Source organism: Amorphotheca resinae (genome assembly GCF_003019875.1).
Source record: "Amorphotheca resinae ATCC 22711 unplaced genomic scaffold M430scaffold_14, whole genome shotgun sequence".
Taxonomy (NCBI): domain Eukaryota; kingdom Fungi; phylum Ascomycota; class Leotiomycetes; order Helotiales; family Amorphothecaceae; genus Amorphotheca; species Amorphotheca resinae.
In genome coordinates, this window is record NW_020194484.1 from 774,344 (window position 1) to 799,489 (window position 25,146).

Below are 25,146 nucleotides of genomic sequence, written 5' to 3' on the forward strand. Positions count from 1 at the left end.
GAACTCGATTGGTCGATGAGGGTATTCGCGGAGGGGTTGTGCCTGATCGTCTTCTTCAGGAATCAGAAGGCGTTTCAGTGGAAACAATGAAACCGCCTGGGTTTCGCGCGGCGAGAGCTGGAATCTGGGCTCGTAGAAACATCTGTAGACTGTAGAACATGTAGAAGCATATGGACCGACATCATACGCTAGGAAACACGAGATCCTTGGTATAAATGCATGAGATCCTTCTTGGATGCCAGTGGTGGTGGTGGTGGTGGTGAGATGAAAGTAATTTGAGATCACGTGCATTGTCACGTGAAACACTGCTCAAGATGGAGCGCGAGGGCCAAGTAGTGAAGGCATATATATACCTTTACTTAGCTATATATGTATATCCCGATACAGTCCTTTGTTATTGAGAAAGAGAGATATACCTAGGTACCTTATATCCGTACGCCACGAGTCACGATATCCCGGAACTCGTCCAACTTTCTTCAGATCCTCAGGCCCTCAGGCACCAATTGGGGTCTGCGCCGAGCCGCCCCGCATAATCAGGCGATTTTCCAGACTGATCGTACCACCAGCCTCGTCTGGACCTCAGGGTCTCAGTCAACTTTCCTCCTCCATCCTCCGTCCTCCATTCACCGCCCACCACCCTCAATCCTGACTTCTACAACACCAGGCAAAATGCAGAATCTTCTGCAAACCACAGCTTGAGCCTGTCTCGTTTAGCGTGTACATCTTCCGTCCATTGTCCGTCCATTATCCGTCATTTCTCTCCCTCCCTCTTCCCGGAATCCAGAATCCAGAACCCCCTCTCCGCCCGTCTCCACTGCTTCCCACATATCTCCTCATTCCACGAGCGCCTCATTATGGATTCCAGCAATCCTTTCGATTCCCCCTCCCTTTCCGGCCTCGGCTCTCTGACCGGCTTCGACGACACCCTGACTTTCACCGATGCATTCGCGCTGGATGATGAGCCTCTGTTCCCAGCGGACTGGGCCCAGCAGGAGTCTTCTCCAGACGAGAGCGGCCTCAGCTCGACTTCCCTGAGCTGGGACCCTCAACTGAAGTCCGAAGAGCTTCCATCCCCCGCATATAACAGCATGAGTACGCTTACTCCTGCTCAGCAGGAGAGGCTGCGCAAAATCGCAATGCCCCAACACCTCCAATATCGAAGTCAAGACAGTCCCAGCTCAGATGCGAGTACGCGCAAAAGCACTTCGGTGTCATCTCCAGAAAGCAATGGCCAGAATCGAAAACGCAAATCCTCAGACGGCGTCGACGATGAAGATGACGAAGAATCCTCAGGCCAACATCCTCCCGTGAAGAAGACGGCACACAACATGATCGAGAAGCGGTACCGAACAAACCTGAATGACAAGATCGCTGCTTTACGGGATAGCGTTCCGAGTCTACGAATAATGACAAAGAGCGCGCGGGGCGAAGACACTACCGATGATAGGGAAGATTTACAGGGCTTGACCCCTGCCCATAAGCTGAATAAAGCAACTGTAAGTTGCGCATGCACACTTGATTTTTGTCAATTTCCCTGCCACTGAAGAGTAAACACATGGTGTAATAGAGCACGATCAATTCTCGTTCTGTTCAATCGCATTTAACACCCTTCGCCTCCTTTGTTGTCTATTTTGCAATGCCCCATTAGCCCATGCTAATTGAAATACGCAGGTTTTAAGCAAAGCCACAGAATACATCAACCACCTAGAGAAACGGAATAAACGTTTAGAGGACGAGAATATGTTCATGAAAGGCCGTATTGATGCCTTCGAGAAACTTTTCATGTCCGGCTCGATGGGTTTGAATTCCACACCTCACTACACACAGCCCTTCCCATATAGTCCAGAGTACGACGCCCCAGGTCCATCACCAACTGGAGAGCCGCAAGGAATGATCCCCATACCGGAAGATATACGCAGACTTCATAGTCAGTCAATTCAGCAACAAAGCTTCCTTGCCTCACAAGAAAATTCCCAACCAAATCGACGCCAAAACAGCACGAGCGGATGGCAAACCGGTGGTGGCTACTTCGGCAGGTTGATGGTTGGATCACTAGCGGGCCTGATGATTATGGAGGGCTTCAGCGAGGCAGAGCAAGAAGGCGACACTCCTGGCGCACGTGGCCTATTTGCACTCCCAACGCAGCTGCTCAGAAGCGCTAGTCAGATGCTTCATTCGTTTTTCAACTTCAACGTCGTAGGCTACCGGACACTTGATTACATGAAGATCTGGCTTATCCTCGGCGCATTACTCTACGCATTCATACCCTCCCTCTTCGCAAGAACACCAAAATCAAAAGCTGGCGAGACGCAAAAGACGCTAGCTGCAGCCCCTTCACTTGCTTCATCTATTCAAGTTCGCAGACAGGCATGGCTTACGGCTATCCAAACAGTTTGGGTCCCGCGACACAATTTATTCCTCGAAGCGGCTGCCTTACTCTTGAAGATAGTAAAGCTCAGCATGTTGAACTTGATTGGATCGCACGGCTATGCGTACCTCACTGGGGTCACTCAACAACAAGAAGAAGCTAGAGTCAAGGCCTGGGAAATCGCTCTCGATGCCCAATTGGCTGGTGGAGATGTTGAAGTGAGCAAGAGCAGACTGACCCTAACGTTGTTGGCTTCTGGTACATTACCAGATACACCTGCTAGATTGATGCTCAAGGCCGTCCACATTCGAGTCCTGTTATGGGAGATTGGGAACGCAGGCTTCAATGGATTCTCCATGTTCCAGGTATTTGCTACAAGGCTAGCTAGATGGAAGTGGAATGAGGCGAAGCAGTTGCAACGGTCACTTGCCCGTACTAGAGGCCAACATGGGGACGAACTTCCAGAACACCTTGCAGCTCTTTTGGATCAAGAATGCGATGAGGTTCTGGTTGACACCATTGGTCAACGAGCCTATAATCTCGCCTGGAACCTACCGACCACGCACAATTCAGAAGGTTCTAGTGATGCGATGGATGGCGTAGTTGAAGACTTCGCAATTCGAAGCCCACTTGACGCAGTCGCGGCATGGTACTCAAGCCTCGTTTTGCAGAGGGCTCTTTCCAAAAGTTTGGAGATGAAAGGGGGTGATGCGGCAGCGCAAAAGTCTATTGTCGACGATATCGCGCTCGCAGTGAAGACAGCACCTCTTGGATCAGGCGCTCAAACCCGTGCTCTTATTGCTCGGGCTGTCTTAGTCAAGGAGAAACGAGGAGCTAGTATTGGGGCTGCCCTCCAGGTACTCGGGCCGTCCGGGTTGCGGAAGGACAAGAACGAGGCGGTCCCAACTCTCATCAACACCGCAACCTCCATCGCAGCCCTCCCGGACATCACAATATCTCTCAATTGTGCCGTGGCCATTGCGTATCTTCAGCGCTTCCCCTCACCGTCAAATCCAGAAGCAGCTCATGGACTTATCAACAGCATTGTGCCGGTTGATCTGACACTCCTTTCATTTACCGCTTTATTCAAATTGATCGAAGAGATCAATGGGCATGAGCTCGTAGCTGCTACTTGCACCAAAGCACTGGAAAGATTGGCTGGCAATCTTAGAGTTTGGATTGGTAGCAAGGATGGCGAGAAGAGTGGCTTAGACAGAGAGACTAAGAGAGAGATAGTGGAGAGATGCTTGGACATCACAAAGCAAGTTGTTGGGATGAAGGACGCCGGATATGAGAGTATGAGCGAAGAAGATATGGGTGAGGGTTGTTGATCTGGTTCCACGTCGATGTCTTTCTTGCTTCTATCACCAAGAGGCAAGCGTATGTTGAGTGGCGTTTTATCTGAGAGACCCCATCTACAATATTGTTTTCAGGGATGAAAAATGCAATGCTTCTGTAGGGTTATCAAGACTAGGAGGCGTTTGGGCACGGTATGGAGCAGGCGCCGGTGACTTTCTCGCCGTCTTGCCGCTTTGCCCAAAAAAGGAGGGGGGGGGATATTTTAACACTCTCTTTAAGGCTGGGACAGTTGAGCTAATGATCCGGACGCGAGAAACAGTCTCGTGGTTCTTTAAATAATACTCCATAGAAACGCCTCTCATCCGGAGAATTAGGAATGATATCTAATGCACACAATCTGATTGCTCCCTCGTCGACTGTCCGTGTCAAGAATGCCTGTGATGATATCGGGTATCTCCGCATCTCCGTCATGAAATTCTAGCCTCCTCGCTAACCCTAGCCGACCCTTCACCATGAGCCCCAATCAAGCGCCATCCAACCAATGGAAAACTGCAAACATCCCGTTATGCCCCAACTTCTTCTTATCGTGATATCTCCGCCATCTCCGTCGTCTCCATCCTCTGGCCACTCCTTGTGTGTTCTTGGGTCCCTGTCCCAGATCTTATTAGCAAACAAGGCAGAAAGCTGCCGAGGAAATGCAGTCGGGCCCGTCATCAGAACACCATCCGAAGCTTCTCCGGAGGGGCAGTTACCCTACGCAGCTTATCATTGGTACATTATGGGGCTGGGGCCGCTGGGCAGACTCAAGACGAAGCGTTTCCGAGGATTCGAAGGAGATGCAAATAGAACATAGGTAGGGCTATATAATAATAAGTATGCTACGGCTAAGTATTATTTTCCAAGTATTGTATTGTATTGATTTGCCCTATGGAATAATTACATAGGTGTTCTGCCCTTTTCGAAAGGACCTTCGACAGACATTCTTGTGAGGAACGTGAGCTGATGCGAAAGAGTGCCCGCGATGTCGAGTAACTTGCAGCCGCAGGTACCCATCGAAGAGAGCAAGACTGGCCCTATTGAGAATGGAGGAAAGGGAGCTGAGAATGAGAGCCATGCAGGAGCCAGAAAGAAAGTCGTGGTTGTAGGGCTGGGAATGGTTGGCATTAGTTTCATGTGAGCATCTTGTTTCCTGTCCTCCAAATAAAACCTTGCCTTGTCCCGGCAGTGGACAACGAGAGTAGACTGGGCAGTTGTACTGACTGATCGACAGAGAGAAGCTAATGAAACTCGACGCAAAGAGACGAGAATACGATATCATTGTCATCGGCGAAGAAGCGCATGTGGCATACAATCGAGTAGGATTGACGAGCTTTTTCCAACACCGAAAAGTCGAGAATCTGTACCTGAATCCACAAGAATGGGTATGTACACTCCCTCCCCTTTTAGATTGGGACTTAGGACTAATAATCTCTGGACAGTATTCCAATGTCCCAGATGGGGCTCTTCATTATCACCTCAACACGAAAGTTACAGAAATCCACCCAGAGCACAAAGTTGTCTCCTGTTCCTCCGGCGAAACTGTTCCATATGATATCCTCGTCCTAGCTACCGGCTCCGATGCCCTCCTTCCCAGACACACTCCCGGCCACGATGCCAAAGGCGTATTCGTTTACCGCACGATCGAAGACTTACAAAACTTAATAGAATTCTCCGCTCAGCGCAAGGGAACATATGGCGCTGTTGTGGGTGGTGGTCTCTTGGGGCTCGAAGCTGCGAAAGCCATGATGGATCTGGAAGCTTTTGAGAAAGTCAAGCTGATCGAGCGGAATCGCTGGGTTCTGAGCAGGCAACTCGATGCCGACGCTGGTGGCCTGGTAGTTGGACAAGTCCGGGATTTAGGTTTGGACGTTATGCTCAGCAAGCGGGTGGGCAAGATCGAAGTCACCGAGGACAATTATGTGAAGGGTGTTGTTTTTGAGGACGGGGAGAGAATGGATTGCTCCACTATCTGTTTCGCAATCGGTATTAGAGCCCGCGACGAGCTGGCCCGGAAAGCTGGCATCAAATGTGCGGATGGAGGAGGGGGCGGAATCGTGGTTGGCGAGGACCTGTCCACAAGCGTCAAGGATATCTACGCAATTGGCGAGTGTGCGAGCTGGGAGAACCAGACATTTGGCCTCATTGCTCCTGGTGTTGAGATGGCCGATGTCCTATCCTTCAACCTCACACAGGCGAAGGTGCACTCATATCGGAAGTTCAAGCGACCGGATTTGAGTACCAAGTTGAAGCTGTTAGGTGTCGAGGTTGCAAGTTTCGGAGACTTTTTCGCCGATAGAGATGGACCCAAGTTTCTCCCAGTGCGCGCGAGCAGAAAGAAGGAACAAACCCAAGATGACCCGACCAAACCCACGGATTGCACACCCCCGTCTCCCGTCAAGGCCTTGACGTACAAAGATCCATTCCAGAATGTCTACAAGAAGTACTTGTTTACATTGGACGGGAAGTATCTACTTGGAGGAATGATGATTGGTGATACCAAGGACTACATCAAGCTTGTGGCAATGGTCAAGAACCAAAAGGCTCTGGAGGTTCCACCAAGTCAATTCATCCTGGGTGCAAGCAAAGAGGGAGACGATGGCGCCGATGATTTGGACGACGACACACAAATTTGCTCTTGTCACAATGTCACCAAAGGAGACGTCGTCAATTCGATAAAAGATGGAACCTGCAAGAGCATAGGAGATGTCAAATCCTGCACCAAGGCGGGAACTGGTTGCGGCGGTTGCATGCCTCTCGTTACCAGCATTTTCAACACGCAGATGAAAGCTATGGGCCAGGAGATCAAGAACCACCTCTGCCCACATTTCAATTTCTCTCGAGCGGATCTCTACCACATCATTTCCGTCAAGGGATTGAAGACATTGGCGGAAGTTATGAAGGAGGCCGGGACCGATCCAACCAGCCAAGGCTGTGAAGCATGCAAGCCTACCATCGGTTCGATTTTCGCCTCGCTCTACAACCAGCACGTTATGAAGAAACCTTACCAGGGTCTACAAGAGACGAATGATCGGTACCTGGGAAACATCCAGCGGAATGGTACCTACTCTGTTATTCCTCGTGTCAGCGCTGGAGAAATTACCCCAGAGAAACTGATCGTGATGGGAAACGTCGCGAAGAAATACAACTTATATACCAAGATTACCGGTGGGCAGAGAATTGACATGTTTGGGGCAAAGAAACAAGATTTGATTCCCATCTGGGAGGAACTTAACGCTGGTGGCTTGGAGAGTGGGCACGGATATGCCAAATCTCTCAGAACCGTCAAGAGCTGTGTGGGCACAACATGGTGTCGGTATGGGATTGGTGACAGTGTTGGTATGGCTGTCCGATTAGAAGAGCGATATAAGAGTATCCGCGCCCCGCACAAATTGAAGGGAGGTGTTAGTGGCTGTGTCCGCGAGTGTGCTGAAGCACAGAACAAAGAGTAAGCTGAGCCCCTCTTCCACTCTTCAGGACCCGTGCTAAAACCTATCACAGCTTTGGCCTGATTGCCACCGACAAGGGCTTCAACATCTTCGTGGGCGGTAACGGTGGTGCGACGCCTCGGCACTGCGACCTCCTCGCAAAAGACGTACCTCCCGATGATGTTGTCACAATCCTGGATCGCTACCTCATGTTCTACATCCGCACCGCCGACAAGCTGCAAAGAACAGCACGCTGGATTGAGAATCTCCCTGGCGGCGTCAAGTACCTCCGCGAAGTCATCCTCGAGGACAAGCTCGGCATCTGCGCTTCATTGGAAGCACAAATGGAAGAACTGGTAGGCACTTTCTTCGACGAATGGGCTGAAGCAGTCAAAGACCCAGAAATCCGGAAGAAATTTCAACAATTCGACAACACTACAGAAACATTGCAAAACATGGAACTGGAAGAAGATAGAGGACAGACACGGCCTGTATATTGGGCCAAGGAGAGTGTCAAGGAAGACTTCAAGAACACGAAGTGGACTTCTTTGACGTGGCAGCCCATCATTGAGGCTAGCCATTTCAAGGGCGCTGACGAGACACCCAATGGTATCAGCGCGACAGTGAAGAGGGGTGACACTCAATTGGCCATCTTCAGGGTCAAGGGCAAGTACCTCGCCAGCCAGCAGATGTGTCCGCACAAGCGCGCCTTCGTCCTCTCGGACGGACTGATCGGCGACAAGGACGACCAGCTCTGGGTGTCATGTCCGTACCACAAGCGGAACTTCAACCTGACGGGCGAGCAAGCCGGGCGATGCCAGAACGACGAGGAGGTCAGCATCGCGACCTTCCCGGTGGAGGAGCGCGAAGACGGCATGGTGTATCTGAAGCTGCCGCCGGTGCACGAGCTGGACGGCGTCCTGGGCACGAAGAAGTGGATGGTGAAGAAGGGCGAGAGTGGCGCGCACCCCTTCGAGAAGCTGGATAGGAGGCTTGGTCCCAATGGGGTGGGCATGAGAGGGAGAAAGCCCGCCGAGGCCAAGAAGGCCGTAGCGGCTGGTGGTGGGAATGGCGAAGTGAATATTGACTGGTAATGATAACAACATCTATTAACGAGATATGTCCGGAGTAAATGTATATATGACTAGGTATAGAGCGTTGTGGAGCATTTTGGAGCGTAGATAAAATTTAGAAAGAATTGGACACAAAGATAGAACGTCCTCGAATCCTACTCAAGGTCCGTCAATGTGCTGTGCTGTATAGCTGGCTCTATATTCTTCTCTGCCTTGTTGGTTTTGATCGGCGCATATCAGCCCATTCCTTCAGCATTTCACTAGCCTTTTTCACCTCTTCGTTGTATCCTATTTCATGAATAGCAAAATACACCAACCGCCTAGCCAACCGGTACGGAGGCTCATATGCAAAATATACATAATCGGAACCTGCAGCATTGTCAAAAAGATGTTTCAGCTGGCGCAACTCTGGAGTGGGAGGATCATTATCCGCTGTTCGCTCGTCCTCGTCGTCATTCCAAGCCCAAATCCAGAGTGGGGGGGCACAGGACATGAAGCTGGGGGCGAAAACCGCGCTGTCCCAGTCGAGGATGGCGGAGATTTCGAATACTTGAGCATCATCGGGTGCTGGATTGACCAGTATGTTACGTGGTGCTAGATCCAGGTGACATAAAGAGTTTTGATTGCTTCCCAACCAACCATCGCTGTCTAGCTCCGAGGTCATTGTGATAAATTTGTCTATAAGCTCGTACCGCCAGATATCTGTAGAGCATCGCTCTAAGGCAGTAGCCTTTCGGGCCTGGAAGATGCTTGTGAGCGCTTCACGCATGCTTTGTGTTGCCGGTGCATCGCAGTAGGGTGAGACCAGCAGAGGATGATGGATCTGTTCCGCAAAACGGCGCGACTTGAAGGGGCGCCTCCAAGCTCTTATTGTCCGGTGGGAGTACCAACACTCCTGCGACCTGGCTCCGCAGGGACAGCATCTGGCGAAAGAAGAGCCCGAGTTGTTGCGCGATCCTGCATTTACTCGTATGGTCGAGTTTGGGGAAGGAGGAGTACAGATCAAATCCTGGAACACGCTTTTGCACCATGTAAGGGTCCCCCAATACGTTGTTGCTCGTCTCATTGAATCCCACAACTTCTGGCACTGGAATCTCTGAATAGCGCCGCACAAATTGTAGCACGGCGACTTCGCGATCCAACTGCGCCGCGTCGAATCGTGGGACCCGCAAAACGTACTGGGTTTTCTCTTCTTCTTGGCTACCGATTGTTCGAGAGAGGCCAATGATCCGATTGAATCCTCCTCCTGCCATCCGCTCTATGGTGATTTCTTCTGGAGAGGCCCCGACCCATATGCTTTGCGCAAGTTCTAATACGCGGAGACGGAAGGTAGCGAATGGCTCATGGTCGTAGACAACAGAAGAGGAAGCTGATTCTGAACAGGAGGAAGAGGAAGACATCGAGATTATGCGTTGGCGTAGTAGGATTGCTTGTACGTACCTTAAGTATAGAGATGTTAGGTAGTAGGGGAGGGCATTTACATATGAGCTTGGCATATCTGGTGGGGGGATGAATATAATGTGGTCCAAGCTCTAGTAAGGCCCTAAGCGAGAATACCTTAAATGTCTAGCTACAGCTAGCTCTACGCCTAAATAGGAAGATATATCATGTGACTATTTTTTCTACCCACAATACCTTACTTATTATACCTTACCAAATGAGACTTGGCGACTCTACAAAATCAATAAACAACATGTGGAGGTCAAAGTGATAATATCTTCAGTATTTAATACCGTTAGACCACTGTTACGAACACTTTAGCTCCCAAGGACCTGAGGCTCATTGAACCTCAGGCAGGAATTCCTGAGGCTGAAGTTCAGTGGATCTAAGGGGAGCTCGGGCCTCTCCCCTAGCTCCCGGGGCACGGACCATGCCTACTAACCAAGCTGGGGATTCTCCAATGGGTTCCAGGTTCTGTTCGATTACAGAATAGGTACGAGAATAATCTTCGATATTCTCTAGGTCTGCAAGAACTTCTAATGTTATTCCCGATCAAAGAGGGGGAAGTTGCCTGTACGAATAAACAGAACGCAAAGCAAACGAACAAACGTCCAAGGTCACTTCTGTTAGGGCACAAATGTGACCCTCGCTTATTTCTGTATATAGCACAGTCTGAATAGCTTCTATCAATCTACAGAATTACACAAACGATCAAGGGAATTGAAACCTCACAGCCAGGTCCACAGGCTTCTGGACTTGGGCGACTGGTTACTGGACTGGGATGACAGGCTGTATCGTTGGATCGGGCGGGCTGGGCAGTCTCTATCGAGATTCAACGTGAGCGGCTTCGTGCCCGATGGAATTCCGTCGAGTCTGATCCCAGCTTCTAGGGCTCTTCGTGTCTCGTCTGCAGTAAGTGATTTCATCAAATAATGCATTGCGTGGTTTCGAAAGATTTCCATGTTTTTCTTTGTGGTTTCCTCGATAGCCGTCTGGTATGCCGGGGCCATGCCCTGCCGAAAGACGCGGGTCAGGTCGGAGCATCCGAGTCCTCCTCCGGCGTCCATTCCATTCGTCCCTGTGGTAACTGGCTACTTCTATCACCTCTTCGTCCGTCCCTCTCCGACACCATTCATCTGGCATGTTTGGGGAGTCGGAACCCAAGATAAGGGAGATATTTCGCTGGGTGCCATCAAGCGTACAGGGCGACCACTGGGAAGATCGGGAGCGCATCGAAGAGCGAGAGAACAAGCGGGATTTGCTCCGAATCCACGCCTCCGCATTCAGGGCCGCACGTTTTAACTCCGCGTAGGTGGTCGGGAGCGCTCCATTCGACGCCTCGTAGATTCGCTCGAGGATTGGTTCCGTAAGTTTTAGCTGGTAGGCGGAGAGGACCGCCGCGTCCGAAGACGCCCAAGCGACGTTTTGTAGTAGTGACTCGAAATAGTTCGTAAAATCCTGGACTGGTTGGGTCTTGACTCTTGAAGATCTTGCAACGACTTAACTTCAAATCCCCCTCTAAGGAGGTGTCATCGAAGACGTAGGCATACCATTCATGAGTTTTGGTATATCCAGTTCTGCCAAGAGAGAAGTCGATCATGCGATAGATGGAACGGATCTAGATGACAAGATACTTGCGTCAGTAGATGCCGCTACGGTACTGGCAGGCTCTCGAAGGGTTTCTCACGAGAATACATGCCGAAGCAGTGTTAATATTCGTTCGAATCGAGCGATGTAGCCCCCAACTTCCACTGTCAAGGTATTAGCATTTACGGAATATGTAGGAGAGATAGGAAGAGAGAGTTGACTCACACAATGCCTTACTTGTTCTCGGACTTGTTATCAAGCTTGTTCTCCGACTTATTCTCCGATTCCTTCTCCGATTCCTTCTCCGACTGCTTCAAACAGGTTGTGCAGTGTTCGTCTTTCAAATGTACCATCCCGTGAACCCTGCATCGTATCTGGTGTTTGGTACATAAGCCCAGAGGCTTATTATATCGACAGTTGCCCTTGCTCTGTTTTGGGCAGTGATGTTGTCAAACGGGAGGAAAGGACTCGATTAAAGAGTGAAGGTAGGGAGGGGTCTGGAGAGGCTATATATACAGAAGTAGGACCCCCATAACCGAGGGTATCATGTGACGGATGTGTTGTCGAAGCCTCTTTCTTCGGCATCGTTGTATGCACCAGAATTGTTGTCCAGCGATGACAATATGGCTCAGGGCAGTGGTTCTTCAGCCATGTGGTGAAGATGGCGGGTGAGTGGGAGTGTCGACCGTATATTTATCGTCCTGGGTGCGGAGGCTGAATTGACGAAACGACGGTATTGCTACCATGTAAGGTTTCAATCCTTGATCGTTTTGTGTAAGTCTGTGGATTGGTTAAGCTATCAGACTGTATTATATACAGAATAAGCGAGGGGTCACACGCGTCCCCTAACAGTGGTGATGGTCGTAGCTGCAGGAAGTGTCATTGCTGACGAGTATAGGTACTCAACAGATGAGAATGCAAAGATGGACCTCCCAGCCGCAGATCTCCTCTTCAATGTCAGCCATTTTGTCGAAATACAAGTAAGAATCAAGAGATCAGAACTTTCTGACCACAAGGAGATCATCCAGGCGGCTCAAGTTTGTGAAGCGCAATTAGAACAAAGGCAGCTACAACTACCAAACACATGGAAGCCCGAGACCGTCACAGTAACGGGGAAGGAGCCCATGCTATTCAATGGCCGATATCCACTATCCTGGAGTGCGTAGTCTTGTCAATGAGCTTAACCTCGCACAACTAGCTATCACTTGAGCACGACATCGAGATCGAGGTGCAGCGAGTGAGATCGCTGAAGATCTCCCAGATGGCATCAGACATGAGACATCTGCACCAGTGCGGCCAGCCAGCTCCTCGGGCTTAACATCGAGCAGGCCAAGCAAGGCCCAATCGGCGCCTCCTATGGGTGGAATATTCCTGCTTCTTTTTCCCCTGGTGGTGGCGGATGGTGTGAGCGGGGTGCAGGACCGTCAGGACGATCTGCATCTCTGAGCAATCAAGCTCTCCTGGAGATGACCAGGCACGCGATGGGAGTCCGGAATGCGTTGGCTTTGATCACCATAGCGAGGAAGCCTCGGGAGGAAGCGAAAAGGGGAGCCCATTGGTGGTGGTGAGGGCGTGAATAAACACGAAGAGTGGTGTATTCTTAGAGCCTTCGAGGTTTGAGGAGGGATGAGGTATCTTGTGCAGATACATACCATAGCACCACTATTGTCTAGATTATTCTTGCAGATACACGGGGTTGACGTGCTCGGGAGAATGGGTTCAACATGACCACTTACAGAGTACATAAATTTGAGAGAAGCTATTATGCTGATAATGCTGTACAAGCTTGATGGTGATGCACATGGATGTAGATATTGTAGGTACCTTGGTTGATCCTATTTTTCTGCCCCTCCCCCTCCCCCTCATCTATACATTCCCTCTGCTGGGGCCAAATCAGTACAACGTTACCTTGTCCCGCGAGTATTTCGAGGTCAATTGCATACTGCATCACAGTCGCGCTCTGGGGTCTGTCGGCAGAGGCGGCGCAAGCGGGGAAGCTCTCTCCACCGCTGAGCACCATGTTCAAGTCTCGCGGTGGCCCTGGACAACATCATCTTCTGATCATGGACAACAGCATACGAACACGACTGAACGGACATACTGCGGAGGAGTTGACGAGCAGGTATCACTCTATCACTCTATCACTCTATCGCTCTATCGCTCTATCGCTCTATCGCTCTATCGCCCGGTCAACGCCCCAGAGTCAGAAGTCCAGTAGTCAGTCCCGAGAGACAGACAGGGGAATCTTGGCCCCCCGCTCCAGAGACTCGATCGACGGCGGTGGTACTGTAGTAGGAAGGGTTCCTCTGATCCTCTCCAACTGGGCACATGCGACTAATCTTGACTCGGCAGGTCAGGTCTCAGGATAAAGTCTCCTGGTCCGTCGCAGACCGATGATCTCTCGCGTCGGCCCCTGCAACTGCAAATCCTCGACCATCGCGGTACTTGCGCTGCGGGCCGAGTGACGACGGTTCAGTGTCTCCCACGATGAAGCTCTGTTGCCGCACGGTGCGCTGCTGCAGTGCGACTCTGCTCGATCAACTCATGGACTGAACCCCTGGGCAACACTCGGTCCTATGTACGGGCTCTACACCGTTCCAGCCCACATCGGCGGCGGGGGGTTGAAGGCTGGATGGGATGGCGGCTGATCAGTCCCAAGTACCACTCACTAACGTACTGGACGGCCCCAAGTCGTGTGAGAATATGGTCCAGAGCCTATATATATTGCATCTGCCACCTCCGTCGAACTCTCTTCCCTGGCCATTCGTCCCTCCTCCAGGCTGAATCGCCTCCCCGCAAACCCCGTCGAAACCGCCGAGATCTCGAGCATCATTCTCATCTTGGCGACAGAGAATGCATTCGTCGCGATCCTTCGCCATAGCGGCAGTTGCAGCCCTATGCTGGCAGACTGTGCTCGCTGTGCCCCACGTTCCCCGGCAAAGCAGCGCTGATAACCATGCCCTGAACCGCCAACGAGCAGATGCCGTCAAAGATGCATTTCAGTTTGCGTGGGACGGATACTACAAATATGCTTTTCCCCATGACGAGCTGCACCCTCTTTCAAATTCCTACTCAGACTCAAGGTTTCTACTCGCCTCATCTCGAGACCGGCAACTCGGAACTGACCTTTTTGTGTAGAAATGGATGGGGCGCGAGCGCCGTGGACGCTTTCAGCACGGCGATTGTGATGCAGAACGCGGATGTCACGAACACTATCCTATCATATATTCCCACGATCAATTTCGGTCAACCGGTTCCTGGATCGCAGATCTCGCTTTTCGAGACCACAATCCGGTACCTGGCTGGAATGTTGTCAGGTGATTTACCCATTTACCCCTTTCACATGATATCGATGTGGATATACTGACTCGCGTAGGTTATGACCTCCTGAAAGGGCCTCTGTCAGGCCTCACAACCAACACTGCTGCTGTTGACGCAATTCTTACTCAGGCACAGAATCTGGCAAACAACCTTTCATTTGCATTCGACACCCCTACTGGGATCCCCAGCAACAACCTGTACTTCAATCCTCAATCCACTGATGGATCTACATCAAACGGTCTAGCTACGATCGGATCACTTGTCTTAGAATGGACGCATCTCTCCGATCTCACCGGCAACAAGACCTACGCTGCTCTATCCCAAAAAGGGCAATCGTACCTGTTGCACCCTCAGCCAGCCTCGTCGGAACCCTTCCCTGGGCTCCTCGGCACGAACGTGAACATTTCCAATGGCGTTTTCCTGGATGCAGAGGGGGGTTGGGTTGGAGGCGACGACAGCTTCTACGAGTACCTCCTGAAGATGTATGTGTATGACTCGACACGCTTCGCAAGCTACAAGGACCGCTGGGTTCTGGCAGCCGATTCTACGATTCAGTACCTCGCTAGTCATCCATCTACCCGTCCCGATCTGACATTCGTGGCTATGTACGATGGACAAGAGCTCATTTTTGAATCCGAGCATCGTGAGCTTTCCTGACCATGCTTCAAATTGTATTTGTGGTATTAATCTCGAAATAGTTGCGTGTTTCAACGGAGGGAACTTCATCCTCGGAGGTCTCGTTCTCAAAGAGCAGAAATATATCGACTTTGGTATTGCCCTCGTTACAGGCTGCGAGGATACCTACGCCAATACTTTGACGGGTATCGGCCCCGAGGTGTTCAGATGGGTGACCAACACCACTGCCGCCAATGATACCACCAACCCAGGCCCTTCCTCGCATGAAGAGGCCTTCTACAAAAAAGCAGGCTTCTACATCACCGACGGGGCGTACATCCTCCGCCCGGAAGTCATCGAGAGTTTCTACTACGCCTACCGAGCCACGGGCAACCAGACATACCGGGACTGGGCCTGGAATGGCTTCGTCGCAGTCAACACCACCTGCCGCGTTGGCTCCGGATTCGCCGAGTTGCAGAACGTAAACGCGGCTAACGGTGGCGGATTCAACGACTTCCAGGACAGTTTCCTCTTCGCGGAGGTCCTGAAGTATAGCTATCTGATCCATGCACCGGTAAGTCTTCTTCCTTCCCGTGCACGGGACCAAGTTTGAGAGGTACTGATATTTGCGCGTAGGATAATGTCTGGCAGACGAATCACAATGGAGTTAACCAGTTTGTTTTCAATACCGAAGCTCATCCCTTCAAGGTTGCAGGCCCCCCAATCTAGAGAGCTTGGATTTAACAGAGAGGAAAAGGTGGAATATAATTGATATGTATCTATGCAGGAGGTCCTGAAGCAAATACATACCTTATAATTTATACAGAAGATAATGAATATAACAAAAATTGGCAAACCTGATGGCAGAAATATCACCAGCTTTGCTTTATTAACCAGTCATGTATAATGCCAAGGACTTGGTGATAGATACCTAGGTACCTTTATACAGGACCGTCTCGAAGTGGTCTTGAGCGCAGCTTTCGATTTCCTGGGTGACATTTACCATTTCGTGCCATGCTTTTAATCTCTCCAAGATCGAATATGTCGAGAGATTATCCAAAGGCGGAAAATGCAGGTGTCGAGTTTTTTCAGCCTGAATATAGAAATTCCTGGATTCACTCACAAGCAACCCCTCCCTCCCAGCCTTCCAAGTTATTTATCCCTACTCTTCCTCAACCGCCACGCAACATCAAGCCACATCATGCTCCGCTGCTCTCGACTTCTTCAACTCCACCCACCACGTCGTTCCCCCATGCCACCACACGGAATACATATCCACGACATCCAGCCCACTCTCCCTCACAATCCCCTTCAAATCCCGATTCCACCAACATCCAAACTCCCTCGCATGATCTTCCGCAAAGCGATCCAGGAGATTATTAAGCCATTTCCAATTCCCGCGGCCGTGCTCGAGGAGCAGGATACGGCCTTCTTCTTCTTTGATACTGGAGCCGAGGTTTCGGAGGAGTTGCACCGGATCCGATACGCTGCAGAGTCCCATGGTTTGGATTATCGTGTCGTATTTTTGAGTGGCGTTGGGTGCGGCTGGGAGGGGGGGAAGACTCGCGTCTGTGACTATCCAGCGGATGTTCTTCTTCTCTGCGCGTCCTCCCAGCGTTTCTAGCTTCGCTCGAGCGACGTCTAACATCTCTGCACTCTTATCCAGAGCTGTTAAGCTCTTTACTTTCCCCTTCCCCTTTTCACCCGCCTTCCCCGGCTTCTTCTTCTTGTTATTGTTGTGATCATCGTCATCCCACTCATAATATTCCAGATTCCTGCCCGTCCCAATCGACACTTCGAGCACGTCGCCCTGGGCCCTCGCCGCCAGTTTCCGACGCAGAGCCGCGATCCGAAGCACGCGCTCTGTCGAATCGACCGATGTGTCGAAGGTGCGCGCGATACTGTCGTAGCGGGCTGATACGTCGGGTTGCGAGCTGGGACTACTGCTGCTGGGCGTGCTGGGCGTGCCGGCGGACCGCGAGAACGAGATGTAGAGATAGGACGTGTAGCAGGAGAAGGCGAAGAGGGTGAGACTTCCGAAAACGATGGGGATTGTGCGGTACCGGAGAGGATTGGTTGTTGGAGGTTTTTTGGACGAGGAAGAGGAGGAGGAGGTAGGAAGTGGTTTTCGAGTCGGCGTTCTACATCGAAAAGTGCGGTGTTAGACAATCGATTCTGGCTTGGGGGTTGAAGATTGATTGGGGATGGTTTTTACTTGTATTCAAGTTTTGCTTGGTGCGGTTTGACCGGCGTCTTCTTCTTGTTGTTGTTGTTGCTTTTCGAGGAGCCGTGTAGATGGCTGGTGTTGCTCAGTCTTCTTCTTCGGTCGTAGTTGGGGGAAAGAAGCTCGAGATTTCTTCCCCATCCTGTCAAGCTGCGGGCTTTCTTCCATGCAGCGCGATATACGCTCTTGCATATTATCTCCATCTTCTCTAAACGCAAATCTCTATATAGATAAGATAATCTCTTCCTCTAAAACCCACAAACCGGCCGTTCCAAAACCGATATAATAATATAATGTCGAATAGAAAAGAAAAAGTTGGCAAAATCCCGCGAAATCGAATCTATATCGATCTCGGCATCTTAGGTAGCTAAAAGCGACGATCCTTTCATTTCAGACTCGTGGATTCGGACATGAGGAGGTTCGTTGGCGATTGGGAGGAAGGGAATTGCGGTGGTGGAGGTTTTTGAGGAGGTTTTGATAGATAAGGTAAGGTAAAGAAAGTTGATAAATAAATATAAGGTAGGCGATTTCGGAGGTTATTGTAAGGTACCTTATGCAAGGCTGAGCGAGCGAGGCTACCGTACCTAAGGTACCTAAGGTACTAATCGTGTTATCCTAATACGGAAATGGATCATTCATCATCAGGCATTGATGTTGAAATTACGGAGGAGTTGAGGGAGTTAAAACAAAGCTGTGGGGATTTTAGAAGTGGGATTTTTTATGGATTTCTTTTCGTCTCATATAGGTAAGTTGGGCCCTGCCGGGCACGCTGTGAGTGAGGATTTTGACTGATACCTTGGTTCAAGTTCTCGACTCAGCCTTATGTACCTACTGAAGCCACTATAGCAGAAAGAAAGATACGGTTACTGTGAAGATTTAGGCAATATGAGTCCAGTTATGGAATCTATCTCAATTACCGACATAGTCTGCCAGTCGCTAATTGTTCCCCAATACCATATACTTAATGCACAACCAACATTGTCTGGCTACTAACCAAATCTCTGCTTCGCAAGAGCCTTCAGCATAGCCATAGTCTCCTCCTCCTTCGCCCTATACTCATTCAACCTCTCCTCCTTCTCCGCCGCTCTAGCCCTCATGATCTCTTCCCTCCTCAACTCTCTCTCCGTCTTCTTCCTCTCAAACTCCTGTTTCATCTTCTTATACTCCCCGATCCCATCCCCACCTCCCATCAGCTCCGCGTCCGGAACCTCTGCCGCACCAGGAGACCTCTCCCTGAACGACTTCATCTTCTCATTCACTTCCCTCTTCTTCTCTAGTTGTCTTTCCCGCGTGCCTGCTTCGGCCCGGGGGACCAGTTCGTCCAGCGCTTCTTTCTGCGCTTTGCGATCAAGCTTCCGCTCGAATCGCAGATCGTCCCGTCGCGCGAGTCCATCCTCTGCTTCCATTTCTAGCCACACGGTGTTAGCCTTAGAATAAATAACTACCCTCTATCACAAAAGAACCCCTTACCTCTTTTCAGCTCTAGATCCTGCATTCCCGGGATACGGGGTCCCATCCTCCTGCTTCCTCTTGAACGCCGTTCCTGTCCCGGCAGCGTAGGTCCAACCGAATCATCACTATCAGTATCGCTATCTTCCTCGCCCGCTTCTTCGTTCGCAGCAGGATCGCGAGCCGATGTACTCGATGGCGAAGTCGCTCTGGGTCGTGTGTTCGAGGAGCCGTCGTCATGGTCAGGCGCCGACGATGACGCTGATTGCTGCGCTTTCTGGAACGTAGAAGGGTCGTACCATCCCTCAGCCAGCTCTCCACGATTCCTCACTTCTGTCAGCCTCTACCTAGTTCATCCCGATAAATTCAATTGCAGAGGCCCTCCCCCCTCCGCCTCGCGTCATGCGAACTTACCATTTTCCCAGGAAACTCTTCCAGCGCCCTTTGGCCTCCACCTCATCTAGCTCTTCCAATACCTTGCCCTTCTGGATATCCAGATATAGCGCGAATAGAGGCTTGAAGGTTGCATAGTCGCCTTTTGTGAGTGCTCGCGAGTTGTAGGGAAGCTCTTTGGGGAAGGCTTCTGGAGGAGTGTGCTTCTTGTGGTGATGGTGATGGTGGTGGGGAGAGCGGGCTCGGTGCGAGTGGGGCCGGTGGTGTCTGTGGGGTGACCGTGACCGTGATTGTCGTGCGCGATGTTCATCGTGGCGGTGTGAGCGTCTGTGATCTGCCATCTTGTTTGTCGAGGAGCTGGTGATTTGGTGTTGGTTCTGGGGTTATATGGAGGGTTTTCTGGACTGTCGCGGAAACGAGACAAATCACTTTTCTGCAACCCCGTGACTTCGAGGCAGATGTGGAGGAGAGGAATTCTCTGACCGGATTATTTATTTCCTTTTATTTGCTATCAGAGAAGAAAGCCACAAGCATTTTCCAAGGAAAATAGTCTTTATTGTATATTGTCGTAGTCGGTGTCACTAATCTATGCCAAACAAATGAGAAAGAGTATCTGTTGATCCCACACAACACTCCCTTCACAATGCCATATCTATCATTTTATGCAATTCCTTATAGTACATTTACCATCGTCGTCGTTCGGCACCACTGTTAAAATCTCCTCCCCGCCGTTCCCGATCAACCTGAGCATCAAACTCCTTCTGAGCTTGTGCCCTCGCCACATTTCGGTCTTCGTCTGTCTCGGAGAACGTGTAGCTTTCACTAGCAGATAACCCTCCTTGTTCTGGCTGGGTATTATTCTGGAGCTTCGCCCATGCATTCTGCCGTGGTTGAGCAGGTGCTGCTAGACCTCTAGGCCCTGCCTGCCCACTTGGTACGGGCTTTTCACCACGTCTCAATCGTTCCCAGGCGGACATTTGGTGTGGTGCAGTATCGGCACTGACACCTTGACCACCGGTTGGAGAGGCATCATCAAACACAAATCCTTCGTCCTGGGCCTCGTATGGCTCCATCTGAGGTGCCTTCGATGGCCGGGGCCATGTCCTGGTGCGGTCCTCTTGCAGTTTATCATCACTCATGCCTAGCCTTCCGATATCACTTCCCGTTTCCGAGCTCTCGTCTCCATACATGCCAGCAGTCGGGCTGGCATCATCCGGTTGATTTCGAGCCATCCCAGCAGCACGTTGTTGCGTTGGACTTGGTAAGCCCCCACGTCTTTGTTGGGCTTGCTGTCTCACTGCATTGACCATCGCCGTCAATCTCTTGTCCGAGAGCTCGCCGACCGCCGCAGTACTTATGGAATAACTCCCAATAATAATCTGACCGACATAATTTCCCACAACCCCGTATGCCAGCGCTCTCAGAGCATGCCACGCGATCATCGCGTGGAGGTTCCTTAAGGTGCCCATTGCCGGAGGGAATGATAATGGATTGAACGTTTCGGGATTCGGTTGCCAGAAGGGAAATCGATATGTTGAGGCTGTATTCCATGCCCTCCACCAACCCCCCGCAACCCCTATAGGTGAGCCATAGGAGATGATCGATATCTGTTTGGCAGTCCAGAACGCAGTAGCCTCGGCCTCTTCCTGAGTCGGTGGTCTCCCGAGAGCATGCGCCCCGTTTACGAGCTTTTCATGCAACACCTTCTCGAAAAGCTTCTGGTTATAGCCAAACAGAGGGCCGAATATGGGCATGGGCTTAGGAAGAGCTGCTACATCGATATGATAGTTTCGGCCAGGTCGGCCGGGCGCTGCTTGGGTGTCGTAGGGGTCGACGTCGGAGACAGTGCCCTCCTCAATGGAGGAATTCTCAAGAACCATTGTGATTCAATCTCGCAGCAATTGAGCGTGCGCCCATCAATCTGTGCGGATATTATGCTGTTGACTCCAGGGCAGTGTTGGAGGTGGAGGTACCGAATCGAAGTCTTGCCATACCATGACGTGGGATTATTTGCCGTGGTGGTTTAGGCGAAGGAGCTCGGGCCAGCGCGGAGCGTTTGGTGAGCTGGGGGTGCATAAAGTGTTTTCCGGGGTGCGTCGATCGGGGATATATTTAGTCGACTTGCACCGGCTTCGTTATTGAACGACTTGGCAACATGGGTAGCTATCGACATTGAACAGGTCTCTTGACACAAGTGTATCAGAGAGCTCAGTTTGATTGTCTCTATACGGCTCGCTGATCCTGTTGTTTGTGGATATCAGCAACTAGCACAAGGCTGCAGAGGGCTGCAGAGCTCAAGGATCTCCAGCTCCAGTTCCAGCTCCAGCTTCAGCTCCAGCTACAGCTCCGTCATTTGGGCTGGGGTCTTGATTGTTGACTCACATAAGCTACCCGAACCTCGAGAGCAGCTCGCATTGAAGTCATGCGCAACAAGCTGAGATCTGCCCCTCCCTACCGATTGCTCCGATGCATCCACTGTCCTCAACAGTGTTTCTCTTCGCTCTCCCCGCCAAGGCAGGGAGTCATGAGGCACCGAGGAATCCGAGTGGACCTTCTACTGGGCTGCAGCAGTTGTCGAATGATCTTGTCGAGGTACCTTGAATTAGTCGGGTTCTACCAAGTTCCACGGTCTAGGAATGCATTGGGCATCTATCGCTCGCAGCTGGGCGGGCCCAATTACTGGACTTGCAACCCTCCACTCCCAGCTCCGACCCCTCATGATTGGCCTTATACGAACCTCTGTGGAACATGGGCTAAATGTTTCTCAGCACGTCAGGAAATGTTGAACCTCTCGACCCGTCCTTTGAAACATTGTCGAGATTCTCGTGTCTTGGTGGTGTGCGAACAAATCATCCATTGCTGCCACGTTGCCCGGCTCTTGGCCGGCTCTCTCTTGCACATCGTTCCGGCCCGTGTCTCAGAGTCTCGGGCACATGGCTTCACAGCATGACATCCTTTATTTAGCCTTGGGGGTGTCAGCTTGAAATCGTCGGGCTATGATTCTCCTCACTTCAGGCCGCGATCAGATGAAAGTATCTTTATGTTTCATATCTATATAGCATAGCTCGTATAGCATAGCATCCGCATGCTTGCCCCTACATTGATAAGGACTCGAGGAATTCCACCCTATCGACAACGTTACAGCTCCTTCAATGTCAAGTCTCCTGAACTTCGGCATGACGTCCTCAAAGAGAGAGAAGCACTACCCCAACAGTCGCGCGCGGCGTCACGACGTCGTGATCTCGCAAGGCAAGAAGAGCCGGAAAGACAAGGACGGCGACACGGAATCCGTCTCCTCCTCCACCCCCTCATCAACCGACACGGCGCCGGCCCCCGAGCCGAAATGTCCCCTCCGGTTCATGCTGATCGGCATGATGGAAGCCGAAAGCAAGGCCGGCAAGAAGGGCGGCTGTCCGCTCCGCCGCGTCCAACTCTGGCACGTCATCCCCTTGTGCCTGCTGGCGATTATCAATCTCCTGCTGGTCATCATTGCGTTGCTCGGTCTCGCTGGCTATCAGATTGCGATGGGAGTGCAAGGGTTGGTGATTAGTCTCGTGAAGGCGGATCTCGATAGCGATCCGTACGAGGAGAGTCTGGCGGGAACGGATGATGCGACGACGCTGGTTTCTGAGAAGCGGTGAGCTCGACGAGCTGCATACTGACAGCGAATGGATGCGACGTTCCCGCTCAGAAACCATCTCTACTCTTGTAAGTTGTCGAGGTAGTCATGGAGAAGGGCGCACGGTGCACCCAACTTCATCCCTTGAACCGACCTTTGATTTGAAGCCGCAAGCAGGTCGACGACGATAACTCCATCTCACGACACGCTCTTCATCACCATCATATTCGTTTGCATCGGTTCACTCGCCCGGACGCCTTCGCATGCGTTTGTGGTACCTCGAAGAGATATCCATATCCACCCCGCCTTGTCGAGCTTATCTACCGACCTTAGCCCAGCTGACAGATTAGCTCAGCATGGTCGCTTAACCCCTGGTCTCGGCTATCGGATAAGCGATAAGACGGAAGGGGTTTAGAGCAGAGATTAGAGATTACCCCGCATGAGGAAAGCTCCGAGGTGCATCATGTGAGAGAGATGTCAGATGTCATGTGCAGGATGTTAATGGATGTCTCGGTTTGATATGCATTCTGATATGCATTCTGATATGCAGGTTGAAGAATGTGGGAAATACTCCGATACTTATATACCTATATCCATACATACAATACACATACACCCCTCAAGCACCCAATCCCACCCCCTCACCCATCAGCATGGCCGCCTCCCTCCCCACGCGATTCCTCAGAGCCTCCTGCAACCACGCCGGCCACGCCCTAATACCACTCACCAAGCCATACCATCTCGGCAACACCAAATGCCCACTCCTGCCCATACGCACCTGGTTAACCACAGCCTCTGCCACATCTTCCGGCCTCAAGACGAACGCTCTCTCGCGGAATCTCTTCTCCTTCGTCAAGCCCTCGATCAGGGGCGTCTCGATCCACGTGGGATTCACCAACGTCGTCCTGATTCCCCTCCCCCTGCCCCCATCCAAGACCTTCAATTCCTGCGCCAACCCCTCATGAAACGCGACCGCGCTCGCCTTCGTACAGCAATAATCCACCATCCCCGGTACCGTGACATAGCTCGCCATACTCGCGATCGTGACCACATGTCCTCTCCCTCTCTCGATCATACCGGGGAGGAATTCGCGCACCGTCAAGAAATGCGCTATCGTGTTAACGTTGAATATTTGATGGAGTTGCGTCTCCGGGACCGAGAGGATGGATCCTGAGTGCCCGATTCCAGCGTTGTTTATTAGGACTGTGGGGGGTCCGAATTGAGACCGGATTTGTGACCCTCGGAGTGCGAGTTCGGTGGTGGATGTTATGTCGGTTTGGTAGTATGTTATTTTTGCTGGTGTTTGTTAGCTTGTGTGTTTTGTGTTTTTGGGGGGGGAGAAAAGGGGGGAGATACGATGCTCACTCTCACTCTCCATCTCAGGCTTCTTAACATCCAGATTAACCACCCTACACCCCCCCCTCCTCACAAACTCTCTCGCCATGACCCTCCCAATCCCACTCGAAGCCCCCGTAATCACCACAATCTCTTCCTCTTCTCCCTCCCCATTATCTCCCTCCCCATTATCCCCCTCCCTATCCCCCTCCCCATCTTTCCACCTCTCACCCCCCCTCCAATTATTCACAACAACCCGCGATAACGTCCTATTCAAATTGATAAAAATCAGGATTTTTAAAAGCCGTTGAAAGAGCGGGGAGGAGAGCAGTTTTGTGAGACGCGAGGGCAAGCGGTTTTTGAGGGAGGGGGAGCGGGAGGAGAGGAGTGTGAGAAGAAGGGGGATTTGGAGATAGGCATTGGTGAGGGTGTGTGAGAGCAGAGAGGTGAGAATACGGAGGGGGAGGGGGGTGGTGGATATGGGAGAGGAGGACATGCTGCTTGGGAATTTTTAAAAGGGGGATGTTGAGTTATTTATGGTGTGATGTGATGTGATGTGATGTGAGAGTAGAAAAGGGAGAAGAAAGGAAAGGAGAGGAGGGTTTGGAGGGCAGAGCCATGATGCGGTTGTTGATGGGATGGGATATATATATCTACTCATATACCTTACCTTACAACAAATTCCCAGTTAAGCAGCAAGGGTAAAGAACAAAAAAGCAGGGAGGGAGGGACTGAGGGACTGAGGGAGGGAGTGAACGTGAAAGTTCCTAATTGGTCTTTTCGGCTGTGATGCCTCGGCCCCTCCCTTTTCTTTACCCCGCGAGGGAAGGGGTGGGGATTGATTTTGATTGCGGGGGGGGAGAGGGATGCGGGATGGAATTGCCGAAGTAAGTTGGTTGAATAGCTCTTTTCATATGATATGACTTTCATATTCATATAACATATCTCTCCCCCCCCCC

The 25,146-nt window shown here is 51.2% G+C and overlaps 13 protein-coding genes across 13 annotated transcripts; 6 read left to right on the forward strand and 7 right to left on the reverse strand.

Annotated features, from left to right (window-relative positions):
• Window positions 1–854: 854 nt before the first annotated feature.
• On the forward strand, window positions 855–3,699 carry M430DRAFT_110492 (hypothetical protein; the record flags this gene model as incomplete). The annotated part of the gene is made up of 2 exons (XM_024861364.1): window positions 855–1,496; window positions 1,672–3,699. 2 exons carry the CDS (start codon window positions 855–857, stop codon window positions 3,697–3,699), a joined length of 2,670 nt encoding a protein of 889 aa, XP_024716782.1.
• An 875-nt stretch (window positions 3,700–4,574) lies between these two features.
• M430DRAFT_62134 (hypothetical protein) lies at window positions 4,575–8,273 on the forward strand. Its single transcript, XM_024868965.1, has 4 exons — window positions 4,575–4,840; window positions 4,938–5,088; window positions 5,146–7,151; window positions 7,205–8,273. Exons 1-4 carry the CDS (start codon window positions 4,689–4,691, stop codon window positions 8,223–8,225), a joined length of 3,330 nt encoding a protein of 1,109 aa, XP_024716783.1. The 5' UTR covers window positions 4,575–4,688; the 3' UTR covers window positions 8,226–8,273.
• A 127-nt stretch (window positions 8,274–8,400) lies between these two features.
• M430DRAFT_23281 (hypothetical protein) lies at window positions 8,401–8,868 on the reverse strand (the record flags this gene model as incomplete). Its single annotated transcript, XM_024864868.1, has 1 exon — window positions 8,401–8,868. One exon carries the CDS (start codon window positions 8,866–8,868, stop codon window positions 8,401–8,403), a length of 468 nt encoding a protein of 155 aa, XP_024716784.1.
• A 97-nt stretch (window positions 8,869–8,965) lies between these two features.
• On the reverse strand, window positions 8,966–9,604 carry M430DRAFT_148308 (hypothetical protein; the record flags this gene model as incomplete). The annotated part of the gene is made up of 1 exon (XM_024863115.1): window positions 8,966–9,604. One exon carries the CDS (start codon window positions 9,602–9,604, stop codon window positions 8,966–8,968), a length of 639 nt encoding a protein of 212 aa, XP_024716785.1.
• Window positions 9,605–10,466: 862 nt separating this feature from the next.
• M430DRAFT_23283 (hypothetical protein) lies at window positions 10,467–11,584 on the reverse strand (the record flags this gene model as incomplete). Its single annotated transcript, XM_024864869.1, has 2 exons — window positions 10,467–11,133; window positions 11,469–11,584. 2 exons carry the CDS (start codon window positions 11,582–11,584, stop codon window positions 10,467–10,469), a joined length of 783 nt encoding a protein of 260 aa, XP_024716786.1.
• Window positions 11,585–12,088: 504 nt separating this feature from the next.
• On the forward strand, window positions 12,089–12,677 carry M430DRAFT_23284 (hypothetical protein; the record flags this gene model as incomplete). Its single annotated transcript, XM_024864870.1, has 2 exons — window positions 12,089–12,389; window positions 12,493–12,677. The coding sequence occupies 2 exons, from the start codon at window positions 12,089–12,091 to the stop codon at window positions 12,675–12,677; spliced, it is 486 nt and encodes a 161-aa protein (XP_024716787.1).
• Window positions 12,678–14,084: 1,407 nt separating this feature from the next.
• M430DRAFT_31715 (glycoside hydrolase family 47 protein) lies at window positions 14,085–15,896 on the forward strand (the record flags this gene model as incomplete). Its single annotated transcript, XM_024866054.1, has 5 exons — window positions 14,085–14,314; window positions 14,370–14,548; window positions 14,608–15,195; window positions 15,251–15,741; window positions 15,804–15,896. The coding sequence occupies 5 exons, from the start codon at window positions 14,085–14,087 to the stop codon at window positions 15,894–15,896; spliced, it is 1,581 nt and encodes a 526-aa protein (XP_024716788.1).
• A 460-nt stretch (window positions 15,897–16,356) lies between these two features.
• M430DRAFT_110358 (hypothetical protein) lies at window positions 16,357–17,250 on the reverse strand (the record flags this gene model as incomplete). The annotated part of the gene is made up of 1 exon (XM_024861353.1): window positions 16,357–17,250. A coding segment is annotated over one exon (894 nt), but the record flags the coding sequence as incomplete, so codon positions are not given.
• Window positions 17,251–18,250: 1,000 nt separating this feature from the next.
• M430DRAFT_70267 (hypothetical protein) lies at window positions 18,251–19,609 on the reverse strand. The gene is made up of 3 exons (XM_024869485.1): window positions 19,255–19,609; window positions 18,862–19,166; window positions 18,251–18,799 (listed from the first exon to the last, which is right to left on the reverse strand). Exons 1-3 carry the CDS (start codon window positions 19,572–19,574, stop codon window positions 18,381–18,383), a joined length of 1,044 nt encoding a protein of 347 aa, XP_024716790.1. The 5' UTR covers window positions 19,575–19,609; the 3' UTR covers window positions 18,251–18,380.
• Window positions 19,610–19,713: 104 nt separating this feature from the next.
• Window positions 19,714–21,251, reverse strand: M430DRAFT_193408 (hypothetical protein). The gene has a single exon (XM_024864052.1). The coding sequence runs from the start codon at window positions 21,111–21,113 to the stop codon at window positions 19,917–19,919; it is 1,197 nt and encodes a 398-aa protein (XP_024716791.1). The 5' UTR covers window positions 21,114–21,251; the 3' UTR covers window positions 19,714–19,916.
• Window positions 21,252–21,391: 140 nt separating this feature from the next.
• Window positions 21,392–22,284, forward strand: M430DRAFT_193410 (hypothetical protein). The gene has a single exon (XM_024864053.1). The coding sequence runs from the start codon at window positions 21,656–21,658 to the stop codon at window positions 22,181–22,183; it is 528 nt and encodes a 175-aa protein (XP_024716792.1). The 5' UTR covers window positions 21,392–21,655; the 3' UTR covers window positions 22,184–22,284.
• Window positions 22,269–23,358, forward strand: M430DRAFT_37712 (hypothetical protein). Its single transcript, XM_024867172.1, has one exon. The coding sequence runs from the start codon at window positions 22,410–22,412 to the stop codon at window positions 22,872–22,874; it is 465 nt and encodes a 154-aa protein (XP_024716793.1). The 5' UTR covers window positions 22,269–22,409; the 3' UTR covers window positions 22,875–23,358.
• A 113-nt stretch (window positions 23,359–23,471) lies between these two features.
• Window positions 23,472–24,683, reverse strand: M430DRAFT_110819 (hypothetical protein; the record flags this gene model as incomplete). The annotated part of the gene is made up of 3 exons (XM_024861390.1): window positions 23,472–24,148; window positions 24,218–24,364; window positions 24,419–24,683. 3 exons carry the CDS (start codon window positions 24,681–24,683, stop codon window positions 23,472–23,474), a joined length of 1,089 nt encoding a protein of 362 aa, XP_024716794.1.
• Between the last annotated feature and the right edge of the window lie 463 nt (window positions 24,684–25,146).